Source organism: Ciconia boyciana, chromosome 14, assembly GCF_034638445.1.
Source record: "Ciconia boyciana chromosome 14, ASM3463844v1, whole genome shotgun sequence".
In the NCBI taxonomy this organism is placed as follows: Eukaryota; Metazoa; Chordata; class Aves; order Ciconiiformes; family Ciconiidae; genus Ciconia; species Ciconia boyciana.
In genome coordinates this window covers 3,450,981-3,471,529 of record NC_132947.1, presented here as the reverse complement: position 1 = coordinate 3,471,529, position 20,549 = coordinate 3,450,981, and the positions used below count along the sequence as shown (strand labels likewise).

The following is a 20,549-nucleotide window of genomic DNA, read 5'->3' as shown; positions in this document are numbered from 1 at the left end:
TCCAGTAGTTTCTTGCAGAACTGGATCGATTAAAAGTGTAATGTTGGGATAGCAGATCCCCTTTAATGTATATTGTCTATGCTCTGTCATGCTTCTACCTTTTGCTGTCACTGATCTTTACGGCTTATGAGTGTGATATATCATTAAGCATTAATATATTATTGTGGTTTAACCCCAGCCGGCAACTAAGACCCCCCCAGCCACTCGCACACTCCCCCCCCCGGTGGGATGGGGGACACTACCAGAAGAGTAAAAGTGAGAAAACTCGTAAAACAGTTCAATAAGGAAAGCAAAAGCCGTGCACGCAAGCAAAGCAAAGCAGGGAATTCCTTCACTCCTTCCCATGGGCAGGCAGGGGTTCAGCCATCTCCAGGACAGCAGGGCTCCCTCACGCATAACGGTGACTTGGGAAGACAAATGGCATCGCTCTGAACATTGTCCCCTTCCTCCTTCTTCCCCAGCTTTCTATGCTGAGCATGATGCCATGTGGTGTGGGATGTCCCTTTGGGCAGTTGGGGTCAGCTGTCCGAGCCATGTCCCCCTCCCAGCTCCTTGTGCACCTGGCAGAGCCTGGGAAGCTGAAAAGTCCTTGATTTATTATAAGCACTGCTTAGCAACAACTAAAACATCCCTGTATTATCAACACTGTTTCCAGCACAAACCCAAAACATAGCCCCATACGAGCTACTCCATCCCACCCAAAACCAGCACATATATACAAATAAGCATTTCTGTTAAAAATAATGAATAAAGCTCAGTAAACACCAAGCACCACTTCACCGTGGCTCATCAGGTTCATCAGCAAAGCCACTGGGCAAAGTATGCTGCAGTACAGAACTGCACGCTCGCTCTCTGTTAGAAGTGAGCCAATTTAATTACACAAGTGACTTACCTGGCCCTGAATTTTCTCCTTACCAACGCTTATCTTTCTCTTTTCAGGGCCCACTTGGTCTTCAAGGCCCGATGGGAGCCCCTGGTGTCAGAGGTTTCCAGGTCAGTATGCTGACAAGGGTAATTTAATGTGCAGTGTGTTTAGGCAAGCCACTTTTCTGCAAACCTCTGGCAAGACAAGTGTGTGATGGCAACAAGTGATAGGAAGAAATGTCTTTCCACTTGCCAGAACCAGGTTGACACCGTTATTAACACCGTACAGCAGAAAGACCATAAGGCCAGATAAGCTGTCTGCTGGAACAATTTATATTTAGTATTTGTTTGCAGAAGAAGGGTTTGAGTTTGACCTACGTAAAGACAACTTAATTTCTCCTTGATCTAGAGCCCCCAGCCTGTATGTCTTTGGTGAACTCCTCTTCCCTTCTGCTGCACTGGGGGCTCTCAGATTTCTTGCTCCCCTCTCCAAGGGAGTGTTCACAACCGCTCTCCATTCCCCAGTGAAACTGGCTGAAAACCAGCGTAGGGTGCTACCTTCCGAGAGCATCACTCGGTCGGGAGTCACAGATGTGATTTCATTAGCAAAAGGCCTGGGCCAGCCAAAGGCCGGAGCGCTTTGGCAGCGCGGCTGACCTCGGTGCGCAACGTGGTGGGGCAGAAGTTGGAGAGAGCTGTGGTACGACCAGCGCAAGTGGTACCAGCAGTCAGCATGCTGGTCCTGGGGGGGGAAAGGAGAGAGGAGATCGAAGACTAATTTTGACTTTTTTGAACATGTTATGGAGACTGGGGAACTTTGGGGATGTGAAGATACGCAGGGTTTCTTGACACCGTAAGCTGTAGCTCTTTCTTCTTTGTTTTCCTAACAGGGTCCCAAAGGTGCCAGTGGGGAGCCTGGCCTTCCTGGTCCAACTGGAATTCGTGGAGAGTTAGGTGACAGGGTAAGGAGACGAGTATTTGTAACTAATTCCTGCTTGGGAGATGTGAAATTAGAGCATAATGGGGCCCCCAAACAGGGTGCAGCTGATGCCACCCCAGCAAACACAAGCAGGCTTGGTAGAAGGTGGGTACGTGGGGCGGCACAGTCCATCCTCCGCGGCTGCTGCGTGCCCGAGACGGCCCCTACGGCGGGTAGCGGCATTCGTGCATCCTCTCTCTCTTCTGTTTCTGTCCTTGTTTCTGTTTCAGTTCAGAAACTCACACTACTTTTAGATAGGATGGATTGTGTAAAAGAGGCTTTGGGGTCCTATCCTAGCCAGAATAGACAGTAGTTCTGGGTTTTTTCCCTGCTCTGTATGCTGATTTCACCAAAGCCTTGCTCCCCACGAGCACAGGAGAGCTGATTTACGCATTGTTGTTATTCAGATGCTTGATTAGGGTTTCTGGGTTTTTTTAAATTACAGTTTGCTCAGTGATTTTCTTTCTGAACAGCAACACACCTGGGCCCCACACCTCAGAATAAATGCAACTTTTTATTTAAATGAATTCATTCTCATTTAAAAGAAGCCAGCAGGGTAAAGCGAACGACATTTGTTCAGGGCTTGCAGGAGAACAGTAGCTGTGTGTTCGCCAGCTCCCTCGACTCCAGCTTTAAGGTGAAGTTTCTGTGTAAGCGATCGCAGCGGCACTGCAGGGATTTCACAATGGCTCTTCTGTGCCGGCTCCAGGCAGGTTTAAAAAAGCCTCTTGGAGGGACTGTGAGCCTGGAAGTGTGAAACAGGAGGGTTATTGTGGAGCCGCGGGGTCCTGACTGCATTCAGAGCTTCACTGTGGTGAAAAAATATACGTTCAGAGGGGAAGAGGCCCCTGCACAGAGCAGCCGAGTATCCAGAGAGCTGCTCTCAGCAGAGGGAGAGAAAATTTTATACCTAAAGCAAAAAAAAAAAAAAAAAATCTAGGTTTTATTTCTGGCTCTGAAGTTAAGTGTAGTTACACTAAGATGTAATTGTTGGTTGTTTCTTAACACCCCAGCTCATCAAGAGCTCTCCCCAGGAAAGCATGTTGTAGCAGGTTTGGGTAGCACTGGAGACTTTCCACCTCCACGTACGCAACTGGTACTCGGCGTAAGTTCCATCTGCTGGGAAGACCCTAAAACCTCAGACTGTGTCTTTACAGCTTAAACAAACAGCCTTTGCTGCTGAGGGTGATGGCATCTGCTGGGGGTGGACGAAGAGCGCGGCAGATACTGCCCTGCGGTTGCTTTGCTGGCAACCCGGCCTGCTGGTCCTGACGTGTATAAAGAGGAGAACCGCAAATACAGGATCAATGCAATTCCACTGTCCCAGCTGCTGCTAACCCATCATGCTCTCCTGAAATCAACTGTGGCTTTTTTGTTCTTAAAAAGAAAAAAAAAAAAAAGAAAATTCCTGCGAGCCTGAGTTAACAGGTACTGATACGCTTTTTCACAGTCCTTGGACTGACTGTGGCCAGGAATATAAACCAGCGTATCAGTAAGTGTTATTTTCTGGCATGACAAATACAAGAGGTTTAGTGCGTTTGACTGTAAGATACAAAACAGCATTGAGACGATATATAAACCACCTTGTTGGAGTGGGATATGGGGAAGAGGAAGGATTTGGCTGTTATTGCTGACTGAGGTAGCAATAGGCAAATATTTTTCCTAAGGATTTTTGTTATGATCAAATTCCTGAGGATTCTGGATGCCGGCAGCCATCTGGGGCAGTGTCTCCCTCAGCTCCACGCTGGCATCACTGCATGCTTGGCCAAAAATGTTGTTTGTGTTTAACTGATAGGGTGACGCAAACGTGAGGACGGCCGGTGGACGTGCAGCTGGTGGTCCTAAAGTCCTGTCACTTGCTCCTGCTGCTAGGAATTACTACTGCTGTGAATTACACAGTTTTGAATCAAAATCTTTTGGGCTAAGCTTTTCTTTAGGGGACTGTTCCTTGCAGGACATAGTCTTTGGTGACTAAGCTGTGTTTTATTGCCATAAACTTTCATGGAGCTTTGGGACTCTGGGAAGTTGGAGGTATAAATCTAGATAATAACGTTCAGAAAAGAATATATCACCTTTGCCACTGGCAGACATAAAATAGGAGTTATGAATAGCCGCAGCCATTCTTGCATTTCCGCATTACGTTGTCTGTTTTGCTGAGAATTATTTTTTCTTTAATAGAAATCCCTCCCTTTTTTTAACTTACTCAGTGCTTGACTTGAACAAAATGACATGTCCTTATTATTTGTGTTTGTCCTTCTCTAAGATTCTGTTCTGCTGAGCCATCTCCAGATCTAGTTATTAAAAAAGATCGGTTTGCAGATGCCAGATTGACAAATGTGCTGTAGAAGTCCTGTTTTGAAGGGTAAAATAGTTGAAGATGTAGATTTTGCAGTAGAGAAAAAATTCTGGGGTTCTCCTGAACTCCTCGTTGGCTTTGCTAAATGGACCCAAAGTCACAGAATAGGGCTGATAGTGTCTCACGTCCTCTCTGTGAACGCCAGGTAGATAGAGTTAAAGTTGGAAGGATTTTTCAAGTTGCCTGAATTATTCCTAGGGTGATAATCAGTTCATCATCTAAATGTATTTTATTCCTGTGGCCGTGTTGTTCTGTGAATCTAAAAGTCAGGAGATTCAAGATTCAAAGTCTAACTCTAAATCCCCAGGAAAACTGACAGTCTAATAAAGCCTTGAAAAACCATCCTGACTTTTTGCCCTTGTGGTACAAAAATGTTCGTGTCCCTTTTATACCATGAGTAAATTCAATCTCCTTCTCACATCTTCAGGTGTGAAAGGCAGAGATCAATCGCCCACCAGTCTCATCCTGGACCTCGTCCTTTAATTTGTGAATTTGTAAAATTGCTGTTTCGGTCATGATAGTGAGATGACAATAATGAAAAACAGAGGGGCAGAAGCAAAACAGAGTTCCTGCCCCTGGGATGGATGTGAAAGATGACTTTTGTGAGACAGGTTTTAAAGACTAGGATTAAAAGCACAGAATTTATTTTAGTTTTATTGAGGAGGATGGTATGAAAAAGGCCAGCGTAGATAACCCGTGTCAGGCAGGTGGGGAGCAGCGCATTGCCCAGCCATGTCAAGAAAGTCTCTCTGGTCTGGTTGGATGAGGACTTGGTGGGCAGAAGACCACCAGGCCTGCGTTGGGAGGTCCTGCTTGGTCTGGCAGCTGCTCTGCGCTGTAGGAAAGAGGCCCGAGAAACTGTGCTACAACACAAACCGGTGACTGTAGAGAGTGCTACACAACTAGCAAGGACGCTTAAAATCTCTTCTTGTTTCTAAGAAGTATGAATGAGATTTGGTCCCTCCTACTTGGCAGTTGGGAGGCTAATTCCCAACCCCTTGCTGCGCCAGGAATTCACAGGAAAATAAGAGTTTGAGCTCATTTGCCTTCTTTTTTTCACTTCTTCTCAGGGTCCTACTGGTGCTCCTGGTCCCAAAGGTAACCAGGTAAGTGATAACTTCCATGCTGTAGTCAGCAGAGGCACTTAAACCGTACCTTAGGCGCAGCCTTTGACAGCACAAACTGCTTTTCGTCCCTCAAATGAAAATATTCTGGAGCCGGCACCAACAAAACCCTCTTTGGCCCCGTTTTTCCTGCATTGGCAAAAGAGATGTAGTCTGTTCTAAGGGAGACACTTGACAACACTGTGATAAAAACGCCAGACTCTTGCTGTTTATTTTGTAATCACGAGGTATGCCGTATATGAGCTCCTCACATCATATTCCTCCCGAATTAAGTTCAGAAGCGCAGCTTTTCACTGAACATCATGTGTCTGATGAAGAGGATTTGTCCTAGCCTCAAAGCTTGGTAGACTAATAGACTAAGTTAATCTTTTACTTTTTGCTGTTTAACTTCCATAGTTGGATTAATCGGAGCGATGACATTTTGAGCCAGTTTTCATCACATATGTGACTTTCATTAATGCATGACTCTGTTTTTGCAGAAAACGAGTGCTTTTCCTGCAAGCGTTGCTTGTTTTGTTTACCAGTGTCAGTGTCTGTGTGGTCCCTGTTTTGTTGCTAAGGGAAAGACCAACCTAACCTGCATTTCTCTTAAAATAACTTATTCTCTAAAGCCATATAGTCACCATAACAATGTTCGTTATCTGCTCTAATTGCTGTTTAATAAGCCAGCTCTGCTGCAGAGCGTTTGGCACGGGAAGTGCTGCCCGTGCGGGCGGTGGCGGCAGATTGCAGCGATTCGTGTTGCCCCCAGCGATGCTCGAATTGCACACGCTGCTGTTGGCTTAACGGAGGTGATCAGCAAATTGATGCTCCTTGTCACAGCTAGTAAAATTAATGTCACCAGAGCTTTAGCCACCCTTATGTTGGGGTCCCCAGATGGAGTGGAGAGGGATGGTCCTCACCAAGTGATGGATCACTTCTGTTTAAGGGTGGGATGAAGCTGTTCTGCAGATGACTCTTCCACTGAGGAAGCCTAGAGGACACAGTTACACTGGACACTGAACATTTAGCTGTCATTGCAAATGCACATTTTCTGTGAGACCCAGAGCTGGGGAACCTGAAATTTAGATTCCCTGTAAGAGAAATGCCAATGCCAGCCTGTGGGTGTCTTTCATGGCCACCCCATCAGGGCTCTCATCTGTATGAATTCAGCTTTTCATCCAAGTACCAGCTTGTTGCAAAGGGCGCCTAGTCCTTGTACAAGCTGCCTTGCACCACGAGTGCCGTGGTCAGCAGGCGAACAGCTACTGTAGAGTTCAGCTTTGGGAAGAGAGAAATTCCTCTTGCTGGAGCAGTTGTATAAGCTGCTAAGTGCCCCCATCTCCCTTAGGAGCTGAGGTTATCCAAGTCTCGGAGTGAGCCTTATTGGCAATAATCTTTGTGCACCAATAGGTGCAGTGATAATTCTGGTATCTCACTTTCAGGGCATTGCTGGAGCAGATGGCCTCCCAGGTGACAAAGGAGAACTGGTAGGTGTCCTTAAATTCTGCAGAACTGACGCCTCAAGTAACAGATGGGTCTAGAGAACCATGTATCAAGAACTAATACGGTCAGTCAGAATTAACCATCCAAGAGCTCCAACCCTGATGGCTGCGAAAAGAAGGCAACCCAAGCCTTTCCGCCACCGTATTCATGGTGTGCATCAGCTCTCCTCTTGTCTTCAGGAAGCACCGACTAGCCAGTGTGGCCTTTGCAGAACCGTGGCTTATCAGCACTCATTTGTCATTTTGCTCCTCAGAGCAGTCAACATTGCTCTGTCCATGGAAGGTTTGGTCCATCTCAAGAAGCAGCCAGGTTGCCTGGACCTGCATTCAGCATTGGTACCCAGGGCAAGTCTTGGCGTCAGAGTCCTCTCCCTCTTGTGCCAGGGCTGAATCTGGTCTCCAGCATCCTGTTATCATTCCTGGCCCCTTTGCTAGAAGAGCCCATTAGGTGCCATGTACATGTCATCGCGGCTTCCTGGAGCTTGGGAGATTTGACTTTAGATGCGCATTTTCTGAATGGGTCATTCTTTCTTATTTCCCTTTTCTTTCTAACAGGGTCCCTTTGGTCCCCCTGGCCAAAAAGGAGAGGTATGTGTCAGACATTACGGGCTCATGCCAAGAAAGGTTTGGGAGTAAACATGCTTATCACATCTTTCGATGATGCATCTCCACAAACTATGTTCTGGTGTCGTTTCCTAGAAGCATGCTTTCTTCATGCTATAAAATCTATGACAATGACAATTTTTTGTGGCATTCAAAACATTCAAATGTGTTTGATCATTTTGCTGCAGCAAGGACTCCTATTATCATGACCTATATATGCAAAACCATGCATACGATGTAAGAAATGTACATGGTCAGCCAGGTCAGTTAGGGAAACCTGAAGAAAGGCTTAACTAATCCCCCTGAGAAAAGAATGGACCATGTCTTCTGTTTTAAAGTGTTCTGGTCTTTTTTTTTCTTCTTCATTACAGCCAGGAAAAAGAGGAGAACTTGGTCCAAAAGGTGTCCAAGGACCTAACGGGACAGCTGGAGTACCAGGGATCCCAGGACATCCAGGGCCCATGGGCCATCAGGGGGAGCAGGGCATTCCTGGCATCACGGGAAAACCTGGGCCTCCTGTAAGTATTTTCTGCTTCTGGGGCACAGTCAAGAAGTCTCTGAAGTGAATAAATGGATCATGGATTTTGGATGCATATGCAAAAAATAAGGTCCTGCATTTGAGCAGGCAAAAGCAGGTAACTGTGCATGCACGCAGACAGTCTTGCATCAAGAGTTTACCAGTACAAAAAGATTAACAGTTCGCAAGCTTCAGCATTGAAGTCCCCCAGAATGCGTGCCTTGGAGAATTAATCTTCTCTCACAATGATGTACGGACAGATTATCTGCGTCCATTGGAACGGGCTGTAAGTCACCGTTCTCATTACAAAAGTGAGTTAGAAGTTGGTCATATAAAAATACAACTCCTATTCACTACTTCAAATGTTAGACCTCTGTCTTGGTCCAGAGCTCATGTTTCATCATTCAGGAAAAGCCAAATAAACCCCAGATTAAATATCTGGCCTAACATTAAAATTAATCACTGCCAATAGTATGACAGCTTCTGAATTGAAGCCGTCATCTTTTGAAGAGGGGAAAGAACCCACTCCTCTTCATGCACGATCCTGTGCTTCTTACTGAGCTGCTGGAAATGTTTTGTGTCCTGAAGCTTCTGTCAGGGATGATTATCGATAACACGGTTTGTATAAGGACAGATTCTTCTGTTAATTGCAGGGCAAAGAGGCCAGTGAACAACATATAAGAGAACTCTGTGGGGAAATGATAAATGGTGAGTATTACTGAGAGAAAACTGGCTTTAATTACCCTATTTAACTGAAGACGAGTAGATCCTGAACATAAGATGGCTCCTGAGATTTGTTATTTTTCTGTCTTAAGAAGAAAAAATACGCTGACCATTAACGTAAGGAAATTATTGAGGAGGTCACCCTGTTGTCTCGGATGTCTTTCATTTTTCTAAAATTAGTGTTTTTAAATGATTCACTCTGCAACATAAAAAGCGTGCTGAAAGCAGCTTTGACACAAGTATCATCCACGTACGCTGGCGAGCGTGTCTGCCCTAACCGGTGTCATTCTGAACGTCAGCTCAGAGGTTACGTTCGCCATTTGGGATGAAGTTAAGCTCTGAAAGCTTGTTTCAGAAAACTTGTTTTAATTATTCAAGTATAATTTTCTAGAATACTTGACATCTTTTAAAGTGGTTTAGGAAACAGGAAATATCAATGGCTTAAAAACCTGCAATTTCTGACCAAAATCTCCCTCTGTGGAGATTTAAAAAACTAAAAAGCCACAGATGAGCTGAGAGGACAGATGCAATGTTTAGTTTCCTTCTGCCAGAAGCAAGAAGTGTGTAGGAGTGGCGGGGAGCAGGATCTGCCCAAGCACGCAGCTCTGCTTTACGGTCACTCAGTTTTCAACTGCTCACTCAATTAAGCACACTTGGTGGCAGATGACAAACAGCCCAAGCAAAGAGTGAAAGTGTTGGATGTGCCGTTTTGAATTGTTCTTTTCAGATCAAATCGCACAGTTAGCTGCTAATCTGAGAAAGCCCTTGTCTCCCGGAATGACGGGTCGTCCTGGCCCGGCTGGTCCCCCTGGTCCTCCTGGAGCTATGGGGAGTGTTGGGCATCCTGGTCCTCGTGGTCCCCCTGGATACAGAGGGCCAACAGGAGAACTTGGTGATCCTGGTCCCAGAGGTAAGTGACTAAACCGACCTGCTTCTCTTTTATGCCCTCTGAAATGAATTGGCAAACTTGTACTAATTTCAGCAGTGGAGGAGAAAAGAGCAAGCCTTGGGCAGCCGATGGAGTTCTAGAGGGCAGGTTTGCATTTTTAGGGGTGCAGCGTAAGCAGAGATCCTAGCGGTGTCCTGGGGATTTTGAGTTCCTCTTGGCCTTTCCCCTTCCTGTCCTTGGATCCAGCTGCAATACACAACTCACTGTTGAAATCCTCTGTTTATGATTAAAGGTGACACTGGCGAAAAGGGAGATAAAGGACCTGTTGGTCAAGGTATTGATGGGCCTGATGGTGATCAAGGACTTCAAGGTAAGGCTGTGCAAATCATCTCATAAAGGCTTAAGAGGGACAGCGCTGTGTACTGTTGGCAGTATATTATCACCACTTGGTCCCTGTAATCGTTACAGTAGGGTTGTTTTCCTGTGGGTACAGCAGGTACTGACAGTTTGAACAGCAGAACTTAATTAGCACATCCCCTCTTCACACCACTCCTGTCTTGTCCTAAATGTTTTGGAGAATGTTTTTGAGAAGAGGCTGCTGGGACAGCCAGACTCTTCATTTGTTCTTGGTTTCTTCCACTAATGGCTGTGAAAGGTCAGGAGCTTTTATAGACAGAGAAGTCGTCTTAACTACTCCCACGTGGCTGCCGGTGTCAGAAGGTTGTTATTTCCAGTGGTACTTCATATGCAGTGCCCAGTTAATTACCAAGCAGTGTATCAGTTCATTTAAAGGTGTGTAACAACTGTGAGGCTCTGGCTCCAGATTAAGGCGAAAGGATCATGCCTGCTGCCTGATGGACACGTGTCTTTTTGATGCTCTGCTTAAAGAATGCCTGCAGTGAAAGCTACAGCCTGGACTACCAGCTATAGTCCTCCAAAATTCAGTTTGTGTTTCTGGATCAAACAAGAGCAACCAGGGACAATATTTAATTTTACCAGAAGCAAATATAACTTCCTAGTGTAATGATTTTGAGAAAGAGTGGTGTTACTGCTCTGTACCTGGTTATAATCCCAGTTCCCGAAGTCATGAATCCTTTATCAGAGGATTCAAATATTAATTTATGCAAATTAATGAATATCTATTAGAAACTCAGAAGACCATTCTTTACTTTGCTCGCCTATTAAAGCAGCTTTTCGAACTGTGATTACGTCTGCACAGTGATTAAGTCAGAGGCACCAAAAGCCAGGCTCTGCCTCCCTATAATTTCATAAAACCAGAATATTTGTACCCAGGTGTCTTAGATTCTTCCATAAAACAACTGCATTAATCCATAAATGTTTTCTTTTCCAAAGCGTGTAAAAAGAGGCTAGGTTTAACATATGAGATATTGAGAGCATTTGTCCTACTCATGAAACGTGAGGAGATGAACAGTAGATGCAATTCATCGCTTACATGAACAAAAAGAATCAGGCACCATCCCTCTATCATAATAAAGATGGGAATGGAGGTTTATAGAGCACCTGATGTAGCCGTCCCTCGGGGAGACAGAATCATCTTTTACAGTATTTGAGAAAGCTTCAGTAGCTTGCTGTTACAGAAATTAGTGCTTTGTGAATTATGTTTGGCATCCGAAGGAAAAAAGAAATAAAAGAAATAACAGCCTGAGTCTACCCAAAGTAGACATTATTTCTGCCAATAAACAAAATACATATTTCATCATGAGCTGATTTTTGAAATTAGACCCAGGTATAAAGGGAACTCCTCATCTGTAACGTCAGGGAGATGTTCTGTACCATCATTCTCTCTACTCTCCTTCCCCTACTCGAAATCTGCATTGCAACTAGGCTTCAGGAGGTGCAATGAACTGAAGCAGCTGAAGGCCTCCCACTGAGGAGCAAGCTGGGGGCCAGGAGGGAGGGACAGTTGTGAGCACTCCTGTTGTCACAATAAGCAAGCTGTGAGCTCACACATCCAGGACATCCCTTGAGCAAACTGGTCAGGGATGACGTAAAATAATTCTGGTTACAAATTCCTTGTTCTCATTCACGGAGTCATACACTAACTGAGGCAATACTGAGATGGAATCCCGTTCTACAACGGTCAGCAGAGGTCAAAACAGACACACGCAGTAACAAAAGCAGGACACTAAACATCCGCCCTCAACTAACCGAGGTAATGCCAGTAAATCCAAAGGTACTCTAAAAAATCCAACACACATACTCCAGACTCAGGCTAAATTTATTCAACACCTTGTACTCAACAGGCCATAACAAATCTGATGTACAGACACTCAAAGTATTTTAAGAACTCTAAAAGTAACACACACACATATATATATATATTAAAAAAGAAAAAAAAAGGGAAGGAAATAATTCATGTGATCTTTTTTCCCTTCTTGTTTAGGACCACCTGGTGTACCTGGAATTACTAAAAATGGTCGTGATGGTGCTCAGGGTGAACCCGGTCTTCCAGGGGATCCTGGTACGCCTGGTGCTATTGGGGCTCAGGGAACTCCAGGAATATGTGACACGTCCGCTTGCATGGGAGCTGTTGGAGCATCGACTTCCAAAAAATCATAAAACACCAGTACAAGAAGTGGAGAAGTGACTGAATATTTAAAGAAACAGTGCATTGTGAGAAAACAGACAGAATCCTCCTAGTGATAAATGGACAGATGTTCCTTCTATTATATTAAGTGGAGACTTTGACACAGTTCTATGAAAAAGAAAGCATCAGATGAAAACTTTAATTAAAAGATGCTTTATGAGTATTTTCTCCTCCCCCCAATTATTTTCCAGAATTTTTACTGCTAAACCACCTCACCTTCCCTTCCTCCCTTTGTTCAAGAGACCTGCAAGAGGAAGCATTGTTCCTTTTTACCATCACTCCCCCAGCCATGTACTAAAGAGCACGACTTTTCTGTATAAACGTTGGAGCCTTGTCAATTGAATTCCTTGGTGCTGCTCCCACCGACTTTGTTAGTGCACAAACCTGCGCAAGACACACATTGTCAAGGTATTCAGGCACCTAACTGCTATTTACATCTGTGGAAATGAGGCATTTAAATATCCCGTATTTTAATATCTTAAGATTCTGGCCTAAGTAAAGACCATAGCTTATGTATATGCTGTCAATTGTCACTTTTCAGATTGCACCTCCAATATTTGCCAAGACTAGTAAATAGTAATCCTCTTGCAATCAAATTCTGCAAAAGGTGTAACATCTGTATTTTAATTTACAGGGGAGAATTTCTGTATCTTTCCATATGATAATAAAGGCAACTAAGTAACAGCATTTTCACGACCTCTGCTTAAGCTATTTGCACAGTAATTGTGAATGAAACCCCCAAAAAGAAAGGATGCTCTTCTAAAGTCCAGCCCAAAACACCTGTATGAACTGTTGTAAAAATAAAAGGAGATTTTTTTTAACCTTTTCTTTGTGATGTTGTAAGTGTCATTATACACCTCAAATTAACTCATCTGAACTCAATTTTCCAGAAGTGGTTTTACTAGGATCGTTTGGAAATAAATAGCTGCAAAGTTGTCCATATCCGTGATTTAAAACAGTATTTATTTTGGGAGACCTTCAAAACCTGCTAGCATCATCTATTTTTAAAAAATTAATAAAACCACTCTCAGCTCACACACTATTCTATTTCTGCCCTATATGCTAAAGCTTATGAACCAAGGAGTCATATTAATCTTTAAATAGGAAAATAGTTTCTGCATTTAAATAATCTACTGTTTACAATATGCCACTCTTGGACTAAAGTAACAATACAAGAAACTGTTGGTCAGTTGTGTGCTAGCCATTAAAAATAGTATGTAAAAAAATGCTAACACCACTGTATTACTCTTCAGGGACAAGTAGGTTAAAATATGTATGGCAAATGTGAACTTTGTAATATCAGCACATTTTAGAAACTATGCACTTACTCAACCAATATAGCCTTTAACTTTTTAATGGAAAAAATGGGCATTATAATATGGTAACTTTAGTTTCTTTTTACACTTGAAGAGTACATTTGCATCTAGTAATTAACATAACAGGACAGAGTGATGTTCTACAACTACTCCTAACTGCACTGGATCATCTTAAAAAAAAAAAAAAACAACAACAGAAAAATAACATTTTTTTATAACTAAAGGGGAGAGATACTTAGCTGTCATGACATTTTCTTGTAGCTTCTGGTCCCAAAGCCCCTTTAACAGGGCACTGATTTCTATTGCTGGTAATTAACTTTTATTTCCATTTTGAATAAAGAATGTTTTCTTTAAAGCTCTATTTATATATTTTTACAAGTTATATTTTGCAATTCATATTCAGCATGTAAACGGAGAAAATAAAATACAGTTTGAGCCATTGTTAGTTAGCCACACTTGTCATACAGTCCAAGGCGGTCAGCTCAGACTACTTGGTCTCCATAGCCATGCGTGTTTTCCTGCACTGGGCACGTTACAAATGAGTCTGATCTTGCTATTTTTAGTCTCCTGCCTGTTTTACCACAGAACACAGTCTCAAATTCCTAAAAAATCAAAATACAAAAAATAACAATTATGTTTAATGTAGATATTTACTCGACATGGATGTTTTTGTCTCACTAGTGTCTTGGAAAAAAATAATGACCTTTAATAGGAAGTGCTGAGGAGCCACACCAGTATCTTGACAAGCAGGTTTTCCTGTACACACTCCATCTGCTCTCTTAAGATACTCAGCAGAGCCAGAATTACTCCGGGGCTGCAACTACTGCTGTGGTTGCATGGGAGCTGCTTATAGGGTGTATAAGCCTTTACTACTCTCACCCACTTTGAGGTAGTGTGGGCATGTGGCTGTGAATCCCATCCCTTAACTACCAGTTCATGGAAGCTAGCTAGAAGACAACTCCATGAAACAAGCAGAAAATAGAGAAAATTAAGGAGGGGAGGGCAGGGAGGAATGACTGAAGAGGACCTCAATTCTACATTGTTGTCTAGGTAGTATCCTGCTCAGGAACTGGGCTAAAAAAAAAATAAATAATTTAAAATCTGATTTGAAAACCCTGACTGAGGACAGCCTATGACTTTACGCTACTGAACGGAAACCGTTGTGAGGACAGCTATTAAAAAAAAGCATTTTTAAAAGGAAGCTTCAATGATACAGAGGTCCTTCACAAACAGCATCAAGCAGAAGCATGCCATGTACTTTTAGCTATGTTGTGATAGCTTTAAAACATTACACATTTTTATCAAGAACAAAAATTAAATTAGATTTAAAACCTGTTTCAGAGAATCACCGTGCCTTTCCTGAATGTACTTCAGAAATGCAGTTGTCCACTGTAAAGTTGTTGCCTTATCAGTATCAACAGTACAGAATGGAACCAGAAGATTCAGCTCATCACAACAAATCCGGATTCTGCGCCTACAGGCAAATACAAAAGTTTATCAACCGCGGGGCAAGAAGGAGGAAAAAAATAAAAAAAGGAAGACTACTCACATGCGCTACAAGCCATTGACTTTGGGGACTTCCTTCTGTTTGCTACAAGCTTTGTATTTGTATATTAGTCATGTTATACACAAGTTACCTTATCTTTATAGAATTGGTTAAATATTTTGAAATCTTTTTGTTTGTTTACAGAATAAAAAAACCAAAGACAACCACAATGAAAAATACATATTTTTTTGCTCTAACAAACACCAAACCCTCACCACCTGCCTTGCTTTTTCTTGTAGGTAAAACAAAATATGTCAAATTTACATTGTACTCTGGATAACGCCAGGAGTATTACAGTATTTTAGGCTTCAAAAATTTTGGCTTGCCACTCCTCATAGAAATTACCTTCTGTCTCTCTCCATACGGTTATGTCTTTCCCTTCGCTGAGCGATTCCGTCCTGTGAACCACTTTGCACCTGCATACTTGAGTTTGACTGTGCTGACTGCCAAGGGCCCTGGGCAGATGCAGTACTCTGGCTATCATCACGCATATTTTGAATTTCACTAAGAGGTTTGCGATCTATGTTTGCATCCGATGGACTTATTCGGCTGCAACTCCTTCTGTTTATCGCTTGCTTGCATAAAGTGTCTTCTTGGAAAAACAAAGAGGAAAAGAAGAACCTATTTATAAACCTCACACTAATCACTGAAAATTAAGATCATGGAACTTTTTTTTTTTGTTGCTTTATTTATGTGGAATAATCTTTGAAGCTTTATTGCCAACCTAGATCGACTCTTACAGCAACACGTGTCCTCCGGAAGCCCTAAGGCACTGCTTGCCATTTCAAAATCCACCTAGCTTCTGCTTTCTCAGACAACCTGTTGAGGTCATCAACCCATTGAGGTCAGTGTTCTTCAGTTTGATACTGACTGGACCTGCTATATCAACTTTGGGGTCAAAAAGTGTAGAAAGAAACCAATTGCTTACTCTAGGCCCAGATTTTCAAAGGTCCTTTGCAACCTTGGGTTTTCTCATTTGAAGCTAGAAGTGCTAAACAATTTTGAAAGTACAGCTAAAATCATAGGTGTTGAATGTTTTTGGAGAAATCTCGTCCCATATTGCCTATAGCACATCTCAGACATAAAAACCACACCTCATACGATTCACTAAAATCATATTCATTCTAAAAAACACACAAATTCAGAAAAAAAATTGTGGATTTGAAGGCCAAGACAAAGCTAAGTGAAAAGAAGATAAATGGTTTACCTCCAACTTTAATCCAAACTTCCTCAGGCAAAGCTTTATTCATAGCACCTACTGTCTGTTTTGTGGATTCAATTTCCTGATAGCAGAAGGAGAACGTCTTGGGTATTCCAAGGTCTTGATGTTTGGCAGCTTCCAAAATAGCGCAAGATGTTCCAGAGGTCTGTGAAAACCAAAAAGGACTATATACATAGTCCAAAGAGGACTATATACATCAAAAAGATACTGTTTTGATATCTTCATGTTAACTTCTTAAGTTTTAGCCCCGTGATTCAACGTGTTCTATCAGAATAAACCCCAATTACTTATGCACGCCACAACCATGGGTTTTTAACAGACTGCTGAATTTTTTGGGGATGCCTCCGACATTTCTGAGTGCCATGCTATCACTCTTGCTTCAGAGGTTACCACGAGTTGAGGGAAAAAAAAATCTTTTTCATCAAAATTAATTAGAAAAAAGCAACCATAGAAAATGGTATGAAGTGTCTCCTTCTTGTCTTGCGTAGATGAAGCAGATACACTGATAAACTCAAGAAAAAAAGTCCTTCCAGTAAGAAATCTAATGGCCTATTGATCATTACCTGGATGCACGCTATTACAAATGCTGTAACTGCCACACAATTGGTTCGTGTGGCAAATTGCTTTTGATGGTCTTAAAGATTAACATAAGAATAAATAAATTGCATGACAGACCATCCTGATCATCCCAACTCAAACCAAGTCACACTTTAACACAAACCTTTAGAATTATATTACACCTAAGAGGTTAACATTCTTAGCGTCTGAAATTGGCAGAGTACTAGTGGTGAATCCATTATCTACCTGTGCTTGTGAAGGATTAGCGCTTCCAGCCGTAGAACATGTGTTCATAGTAAATAACGGGTATGTGAACTGTAAGGAAGGCGTGGCAGGTGCAGTCTTAGTTTTCCCTAATGCAGCACACTTGTTTTCTTGCTGATGAAGAGGAACACCTATCAGTTCTGACGGCTGTCGAATCAATGTTACTAAACTTAAAAAAAAAAACAAACAAACACAACAACAAAAAAAAACAACACAGAAAACATACCAGACTGACTACTTGAAAATGAGTGCAGAAAAATGTACAGCTACACATAATTCTAGTAACTATCACCAAGAAACCACTTCCATTTACTGTAAACAGAAATCATTGTTATTGCCATATTGCCTACTTCAGGGACAAAAAAAGGTCAGCAGAGAAGGTATTTTATTCTGCACAGTAACAATTCAGCTTTATGCCTCAATAAAATGTTTTATCAGCACACTAATACAGTTACAGGGCCAGACTGTAAAATGGTATTTTTGCTCAAAGTTTTCCCCATAGTCAGACTTCCACGTTATAACACTAATCAATTGCTTTTAATATTTCATTATGATCAAAAATCTGCTTTTAGCAAGTTGCATGTTAAAACTAGGTAATGTTCTTCTCTCACCTTTATTTAAATTACATGTTGTTATCAAGATTAAAGTTGTAAAGTAATTAATTTTGGAACGACATTCTGTGCCATTTATGCAATATGGAGAGGGGCCTAATCTGAGGTCAGTGGAGTTGCAGCCATGTTTGATTGGTACAGTTTAAAAAAGCCCAACCCACTGTTCTCATGGATTAAAAAAAGTACTGCTCTTAGGTTTCGTGTAGAACATCAGTTTTGAACTATACGATGATACACAGTTTAACGACATAAACTAAAATTAATTGCAACACACTTGTTAAGAGTTACTCCAGATTCTCGGGGTTCTTGACATCTGGGATTTTCTGTCTGGATGCTGTTGAATCTGTCTTCCAACCGAACTCTGACTGCAGATTTAGATCTAGGCTCTGGTGCCAGTGCCGAATTTTCACCAAGTATGTTTCCTTTATTCGCCCCAACAAAATTTTCACCATGTTTAACTTTTACTAAACTGTGTCCTGGGACGTCTACAGAGCTACTGTTAGGCATTTTATCTGTTTGGTTCAAAGGGAGGTTAGACTCGCTAAGTAACATCATTCTGAGCTCCTGAAAGTCAGCATAGCCCAAATGTGGGTTGGAACTTAGCAAATTGCTGTCAGAAGGTAACCCTGACTGACAGATAACTGGGTAAACAGAGTGGTTCCCAGAGCTGTTTGATGAACACCCCTCCTGACTGGTGTTCAGTGAGGTCTGGTGCAGAGGGGGGTCTGCAGAATTACCAGGTGAGGAGAAAGAATTGAGCCTAGCTTCCACTTCACCTTCACTAGCTTGTGCCTCCGTATGCGAGTAAAGTATGTGCTGCAGCTGGGTATACTCAATTTCCATCATCTCCACCAGGCTGACGTCTGTGGTGGTGAAGCTAAGATTTTGCTCACCAAAGGAAACGTCACTTGGGCCTCCAGGTCCGACAGCAACCGGAGCAGGATCAGGAACACTAGCTGTGCTTTGAGGAATGGAGGTCTGAGGCTCCTCTGGGGCTGATCCTGACATGACTACAGTAAACCTAATCAGTTACCAATGTCTCTTTCAACAGTAAACCATAAAACCTGCAAAAATTATCAGTACTGTCCGTTAGGAAAAAAAAAAGGGGGGGGGGCAAAAAACCTGCACTTAATACTGATTCCGTACCACCGCGAGGTAAGGAAGCAAGGAACAAGCTGCCGACAGCGGGGTACCAGGCGGTCTAACCATGTCTCCCCCCTCCAGTGGCCCCTCTGAGCCCGGCTGAAACCCTCCCTCCCACTCCAAGACAGCTGCTCACAAGAAACGGATTTCACCTGGCAACACCCGGCCTCGGGAGAGCGGCTCTAGGTACCGTGCTGCCTAAGACTCCCTCAGAAGAGCCCCCATGTGCCTGTGAGCCCCGGCGCGGCCCCCGGGGAAGGCGGAGGGACAGGCCCCTGCTGACAGGAGCTGGGGGGAGCAGCTCGCCCGCCCCGCCGCCGAGGGGGCCAGCCAGCCCCGCCGCCACGCCCCGCGGGCGGAGGGTGCCCTGGGCTGCGAGGGAGGCGGAGGAGGGGAGCCCGCCGCCCCCCTCAGCCCTCCCTAACGCTCGGGCAGCGGCCAAACCCCCCCACCGACCCGCAGACCCCGCGCCGCCGCCGCCAACCGCCCCGCGCAACCGCCGCCCGCCGCCCCGCCCTGCCCCGCGCCTGCGCTCCTCGCCGCCCCGCCCCGCGCCTCTGGCGGCGGCTGGGCCCTGGGCGACCGTGGCGGGCGGTGCCTCGGCCCGGCTCGCCCCGAAAGCCCGCGGGGAGGAGCCGGCCGCGGTGCAGTGATTGGTACCCGGCTCTCCTTCCCGGCCTGGCGTTGGGGTTGTTGTGTTTTGTCCAGTTCGGGCCGAGGAAAGCCGGCGAGGCGGGGTGGTGGAGCCCGGTCCGTGAGGAAGCCTCCAGGGGAAACTGCCAAGAGCAGGGAAGCGCCGGGAGGGGAGAGAGGAGGCTCCCTCCAACTCCCATCTCCCATCCTCGGGCGAAGCCTCCCCGCTCAATGCGGACGCAGCCAGGCTTTTTTCACGCCAAGCCATTACATAGGAACATAGCACTGCTTTTCCACATAAGGCTTCCCCGTTAAACATGAACGCGACAGGAATTTTTTTTCACCACCACGAGGCTTGGGGGTTTGTCAGCCCCACAGCCTGCAGGAGACGGTTGTATTTACTCCGAGTTATTTTAAGAGCAGGGCTCAGCCGTTGGGGAGCACAAGGCCTGTTGAATGGCAGGGGGTGTGTGATCTAAGTCACTCCCTAGTATTTTAAAAATCCTCCCCAAAAACAGCTTGGCCCGGGCTCCGAGGTCCTGACGCGAGTGATCACGTCGTGTCCGTTACCATTTTCTGTGATTCAGGCACGGTTCGGTTCTCTCGCCTACCAGTTGTTACCACTGATGGCACAGATAGTATGAAGGACAATTGTAAGAGAGACAAGAGGCCACAATGGTTTGACATTAACCCCTATGTTTTGTTTCATTGTTGCAGGGTAAAGGTTTTTCCCTTTTTGCTTTTTTATCCCCCACCAAGAATGCTTCTGTGAAGCACTGGAGGCAGGAGGCCCTTTCCTACATCCAATACACAGCTACAGTAGCCCTGGATTTCCTATTGTAAGATTAAGTTACTAAATTATAAACACTGTAGTAGTCTGCCAGTGTTTAAACACCGTTCTTTGATAGAAAATTAATCCAAAGCCCTTAAAAAAGTTCAATTTTTCTGGACTTGTAAAGTGGTATTACCACATGATTTCATGAAAATGAGCTTGGATGCTAGGTCTTCCACCCAGAGACCATCTGAATGCATCCACATGGAATCACTCTCTCCACAACAGGCATCTCACGCTCCTGAGCACTTTGTTTGCACATTCGGCCTCCGTTACG

At 44.0% G+C, this 20,549-nt stretch overlaps 2 protein-coding genes across 3 annotated transcripts in view; one reads left to right on the top strand and one right to left on the bottom strand.

The window, feature by feature from the left end:
• The window catches only part of COL9A3 (collagen type IX alpha 3 chain), a 39,828-nt gene extending 27,709 nt beyond the window's left edge, over positions 1-12,119 (top strand). Inside the window, exons 23-32 of the mRNA XM_072879317.1 lie at positions 940-993; positions 1,755-1,826; positions 5,270-5,305; positions 6,748-6,792; positions 7,363-7,395; positions 7,782-7,928; positions 8,581-8,635; positions 9,378-9,560; positions 9,832-9,909; positions 11,944-12,119. Of these exons, the coding sequence (XP_072735418.1) occupies positions 940-993; positions 1,755-1,826; positions 5,270-5,305; positions 6,748-6,792; positions 7,363-7,395; positions 7,782-7,928; positions 8,581-8,635; positions 9,378-9,560; positions 9,832-9,909; positions 11,944-12,119 (879 nt within the window). The remainder of the gene's footprint in view (positions 1-939; positions 994-1,754; positions 1,827-5,269; positions 5,306-6,747; positions 6,793-7,362; positions 7,396-7,781; positions 7,929-8,580; positions 8,636-9,377; positions 9,561-9,831; positions 9,910-11,943) is intronic.
• A 7-nt stretch (positions 12,120-12,126) lies between these two features.
• On the bottom strand, positions 12,127-19,241 carry TCFL5 (transcription factor like 5). Of its 2 annotated transcripts, none has more exons than XM_072879318.1 (7): positions 18,960-19,241; positions 17,939-18,728; positions 17,036-17,222; positions 16,217-16,376; positions 15,355-15,601; positions 14,796-14,937; positions 12,127-12,255 (listed from the first exon to the last, which is right to left on the bottom strand). In XM_072879318.1, exons 2-7 carry the CDS (start codon positions 18,670-18,672, stop codon positions 12,232-12,234), a joined length of 1,494 nt encoding a protein of 497 aa, XP_072735419.1. In that variant the 5' UTR covers positions 18,673-18,728; positions 18,960-19,241; the 3' UTR covers positions 12,127-12,231. The 2 variants fall into 2 exon arrangements, with proteins under 2 accessions (XP_072735419.1, XP_072735421.1); XM_072879320.1 differs by lacking the exon at positions 12,127-12,255 and adding an exon at positions 12,947-14,065.
• Positions 19,242-20,549: the final 1,308 nt, after the last annotated feature.

Excerpts from the sequence above, each read along its gene's own strand:
- TCFL5 (XM_072879320.1), bottom strand. The coding sequence starts at position 18,672 with ATGTCAGGATCAGCCCCAGAGGAGCCTCAGACCTCCATTCCTCAAAGC. Across the intron at positions 16,377-17,035 it reads CTAATCCTTCACAAGCACAG|ACCTCTGGAACATCTTGCGC; the intron begins GTAGATAATGGA and ends TGGTTTTCACAG. Across the intron at positions 15,602-16,216 it reads AGTTTGGATTAAAGTTGGAG|AAGACACTTTATGCAAGCAA; the intron begins GTAAACCATTTA and ends TGTTTTTCCAAG.